General features: G+C 38.1%; 1 protein-coding gene across 1 annotated transcript; it reads left to right on the top strand.

Moving 5' to 3' along the window:
* Positions 1 to 615: 615 nt before the first annotated feature.
* LOC113700955 (putative late blight resistance protein homolog R1A-3) lies at positions 616 to 4,494 on the top strand. The gene has a single exon (XM_072060194.1). The coding sequence runs from the start codon at positions 616 to 618 to the stop codon at positions 4,492 to 4,494; it is 3,879 nt and encodes a 1,292-aa protein (XP_071916295.1).
* Positions 4,495 to 5,278: the final 784 nt, after the last annotated feature.

Here is a 5,278-nt window from a genome sequence, read left to right as displayed (position 1 = left end):
TCATGTATTAAACTCGATTCAGGGTTGCCATTGATTTTTTTGCTCTTTATAAGATTTTGACTAATTCTCCAATTGTTTTATATTCCTATTTAAAAAAAAAAAAAACTGAACATTTCTATTAATTATACTCATTCACTTTACTTCATGATTGTATTTAATATTTATGATTCATACTAGCTGCACATTAATCACAGAACATCATTTGGTTCCTCAAGAAAATTGTTTTTTCTATTCTTTTCTATTTTACAAAAGCTTCACATTTTGATAATTTGCCGGTGGTTTCAGCCTATACTTGTAAAATGACTACGTTTGATTCCTTGGTCATGGTCTTCGTCTGGCACTACGAAGTTGCTGGTTAAGTGTGGTCTCTCACTTATTTGACTTTCTATTGCTTCTGCAGTTCTGCATGCCGCACCATGTCTTCTGCGAACTAGACAGCATCTTACAATAATATTTACACAAAAAGTTTTTTTTTTTTAAAGAAAAAAGAAAGAATCCAGCCTGTTGTTTGTTGGCTATTGGTAGAAGAGAAAGTTGTAGATCGTGAACTATTATTCTTGCTCAGTGGCTAAAGCAGATAGAAATCTGATATCAAAGTGAAAAGAAGATACCATTATGGAGATCCCTTCTAGCAGTAACGCTAGTTGCTTTGATCTTGGTTTAGATGATTATCTGCAGTCGCATCATATCTCCTCCAGCACTAGCACTAGTTGCTTTGATCTTGCTTTAGATGATTATCTGCAGTCACATCACATCTCCTCCAGCACTAGCACTAGTTGCTTTGATCTTGCTTTAGATTCTCTGGCCGAGTTTGATAAATCCAAATTAACAGGCGCCCTACGCCGTGACGTCAAGCATCTGAAGAAGAAGGTAAGATCATTGAAAACCTTCTTTTTGTATGTCAAAAAGTCTAGGAGGAGGAATAACCATGAAGCGCTTTTGGAACATGATCAGGAAGACAGGGGTAATACTATGTCTGAAAGTTTGAGACCTAGTATTATTTGCTCCAGAATTCAAGATGTGGTTATCAGGATGATTCATGATCTTCAGTCTGCTTATTTTCTATACAAACATTCTGGTGAGTCAGATTTTGGCATCATAGATGGTGCGCTAACCAGATCCCGGGAAAATATTGTATTTCTTCTTGAGACAGATATCAAGAAATCATGCACCATCATCTTCTTTGACTATTACCCACCGGGAGACCCACGGCTAGTTATGGATGTTATAATGTTCCTTTTAGGGACTATGAAGGATCTTTTCTATCATAGACGGGAGAAGCTAATGGTTGCCATTAGACAGAAGCTAATGCTCTTAAGGAATCTCATTGGCTTTGCCACAATGCGAGGCGTTGACTGTGCACAATTGACAGATCTCTCGACTCACATTGCAATTGTGGCAGCACACCTGATTTCTGTATGCCGATTTGACAGTGATGATGAACAAGTACACAATCAAATGGAATCTGAAATTTATCAGTTGATACACGAGAAGATAAATCCTCTTGGTCCCCAAGTCCGAGAAACTTACATCCATGTCCTGACAGCTTCAAAGAAACAATCAAGATCATCATATGCTTTAGCCCTTGGGGAGAATGAGCATCCAGTAGCAGTCCAATTTATTGATTCTCTCCAAGATTATCTCACAGATCTACTAGATTCTTATGCCAGTTTCCAGGTTGTGGTGAAGGATCAAATGCTAAAATTCCATCAGGGAGTAAGGTACTTGAAAGGCCTTCTTAAACAGGAGGAGCAACTAGGTGATGAAATAAAGGATATTGTTGGAGTTGTGCTCTGCGATGCAGCAATTCTGGTCTTCTCCCTTTCTGTCAATGAAATCAAAGAAGGCATGCCCAAGGAAATAGATCTTGGACTGTTTAATTTGTACAAATTTCTCAAGTATATGATGGCAGAGATTGCACACAACTATCGACTAACATCCCCATATTCATCAATTAGTTATCCTAGATCTAATGAGTTGGGGTGTATGGATTTTTTCCTAGAAAATCTCAAGGAAATAACAAGGTATGATGAGGCTGATGATTCAATTGTTTTCCTATTGGATCGAATCCGAATGGTCCAGAAAGATCTCATATTCTTAAGATCTTTCCTAGAGAATATCAAGGACAAGCGCTGTCAAAATGGAAAACTCCAAGCATTCTGGCATCATGTTATGGAGGCTGCATATAAGGCTGAGTTACTGATTGACTCGACACTTGTTGGTGATAAATGTGAGGATGCTTTGGATGCTGTTGCTAGAGAAATCAATCATCTGAAGATTAAGGCCCCAGAGATCCATAATGGTCAAGCCCAAAGAGTTAACCAGACTTCCATTCACATACCATCACAACTTATTGCCACCATATGCAATGGAGATCTGGTGGGTCTCGATGACAAGGTGGAAACTATCACTCATCGACTTGTGGGAGGATCAAAGCAGCTGGATGTCATTCCCATTGTAGGTATGCCTGGGGTTGGTAAGACCACATTGGCTAATAAAGTTTATACTGCTCCTTCAGTTATGTCACATTTCCATGTTCGTGGCTGGTGTTGTGTTTCTCAGACATATAGCATGCACAGTTTGTCAGTTCAGCTTTTGTGCACTATTTTTTCTAAGAGTCCTGATGAGTACCTTAAAAAGGATGAAAATGATTTGGCTGTGAAGCTAAAACAAGTTTTGCTGAGAACTAGGTATCTCCTTGTTTTGGACGACTTGTGGGATGTTGAGGCATGGAATTTGTTGGAAAAAGTATTGCCAAATGATGTCAATGGAAGCAGGATTCTCTTCACCAGTAGATTTCAGAACTTGTCTTTGCAATCCAAACCTGATATCAAACCTTTCCATCTCTGTCAACTTACTGACGAAGAAAGTTGGACATTACTCCAGAAAAAGCTATTTGACAAAGAAAGCTGTCCTCCAACACTAAGTGAAGTTGGATCTCAAATAGCAAAATCTTGTCGGGGTTTACCCCTCACAGTTGTCCTTGTTGCTGGAATTCTTGCTACTACTGCACAAGATTGCTGGGAAGAAGTTGCAAAATGTCTGAGTTCTAGTGTCCTTGACAATGAATATTGCATGAAGACACTTGAACTAAGTTATAGTCATTTACCAGATTATTTGAAGCCATGCCTTCTATACTTTGGTGCATTTCAAGAAGATGAGGTTATTAATGTTCGAAGGTTATTATGGCTTTGGATCTCTGAAGGATTTGTGCAACAGACTGAAGGAAAGAGCTTAGAGGAAGCGGCTTACGACCACTTGATGGCCCTAATTAATAGAAGTTTAGTTATGGTTACCAAACAAAGAACTATGAGTGGTGCCAAAACTTGCCAACTTCATGATTTGGTACACGAGTTTTCTGTGGAAAAAGCCAAAGAAGAAAGTTTTCTACACGTTATTCGTAGTTGGAAAGATCCTTTCAGCCTTACTGGACCAAGCAACCACCATCGAGTTTATGCTCACAACACCAGGGAATTGAAGACGTGGGAGTTGGTGCTAATTTTTCCCAATTTGCGCAGTTTGCTCTTGTCTGGACATGATTATTTGATGTTTGAGAAGGCGGATTCAGGGATTTTGTTGCCTAAACTTCTTAGAGTGTTAGATTTGGGGGATTTGAACTTTCGTAGATCATTTCCAATGGAAGTGGTATCACTTGTTCACTTGAGGTACCTGGCGCTCAGTGGAATAACATCCATCAAATCTGTAATAGCCAACCTCTCAAGGTTAGAAACTCTTATCATAAAAGATGCGTGTAATAATGTCATGCTGCCGAATACTATTTGGAACATCAAGACATTGAGTTATCTACATGGGAGTCGTGGTTTTATATTTCCAGCTGGAAATCTTGAAGTATCCCCAAATTTAGATCGCTTAGACACTTTAGACCTTGCAATTGACCCCTCCTCTCAAAGCTTGCAAAAGATACTGACAAAATTGCCAAGCATCCGCTGGCTAAAATGCAGGGAAGCTGATGTATTAGGAGAATCTACCAGAAATTGCAATGAGATTCTTGCATTTGATTGTTTGAGTCAACTAGAATCACTTCATTTGAATGGTTTTGATGGATATGGATTTAAATTCCCATTGAATTTGAAGAAATTGGCTCTCTCATGGAATACACAGCCGTGGAGTGAAATTTCAACAGTTGGAGAGTTGCCCAATCTTGAAGTACTTAAATTACTCGAGGACTCCTTTGTCGGGGAAAAATGGGTAATGAAAGAAGGGGAGTTCCCTAACCTCCGAGTCCTGGAATTGTCGGACTTGGACATTTGCAAATGGACTGCAAATTCTGATAATTTTTCCCGACTTGAGAAATTGGTTTTGCTTGGTTGCAAGAACCTGAAAGAAGTCCCTTATTGTTTAGGGGAGTGCGAGACTCTTGAAATGATTGAGGTGAAAGGGTATCGTGAGTCTCTTGTAAGTTCTGTAAAGCAAATTCAGGAAGAACAAATGGATATGGGAAATGAGATTCTAAAGGTCGTAATTGAAAATTGAGATGATACATCCATTTCCTTCGAAGAAGACTGGAGTTCCTCAGAAGCAGAGTCAATTCCCTCAGAAGAAGAGTCGAATTCCTCAGAAGCAGAGTAGATTTCCTCTCATCACACTTAGACATAAATTATTCATGTCTCTTCTTGATTCATAATCTGTTCCTAAAATATTCTCCTTGTTCTTTTCTGGTTCAGTGTTGAATAATGTTTACATGAGGATTTATAATCTCAGTTTGTGAAATCTTCTTCCATGTAAGGATTTATAATCTCAACATTTGGCTACGTATTGATATGATACTCAAAACCAGATACACTTTTCTATTGCCCATTTGTGTACTCTGTGTAACGGTAATATAGAAAAGTGTAACTTGCTCTTATGCTTCCTCAATTCCTTGCGTGTTTAAACATACAATAACAGTTTTGCAACAAATATTAAGAAGAGATACAAACCCAAAAAAAAAAAAAAAGAATCTATGTTTTTTTGCTATATTTTTCTGATTTCTTACTACAGAGCAAGGTTTTGGCAAGTTCAAACTCGACTCAAAAATAAATGGGACTTTCGGAGCTTCGGGCTCATATCAGGCTTGACTTAATCTCATAATTAACTATATAATTATATATAATAATAATATTTATAATTATACATATGAACGGACTGGGCTTTAATCAAGGTTAAGCCTTGTAAAGTTCAAATTCAACTCACATTTAATTCGACTATTTTATTTAGACCCAATTTTTGCTTGGCCCTATTAAACATAAGACTCATTGGACTTTTTATATGGGCTGAA

The sequence above is a fragment of the Coffea arabica genome, chromosome 7e (assembly GCF_036785885.1).
Source record: "Coffea arabica cultivar ET-39 chromosome 7e, Coffea Arabica ET-39 HiFi, whole genome shotgun sequence".
Lineage (NCBI taxonomy): Eukaryota > Viridiplantae > Streptophyta > Magnoliopsida > Gentianales > Rubiaceae > Coffea > Coffea arabica.
This window is presented reverse-complemented; position numbering and strand designations above follow the sequence as displayed.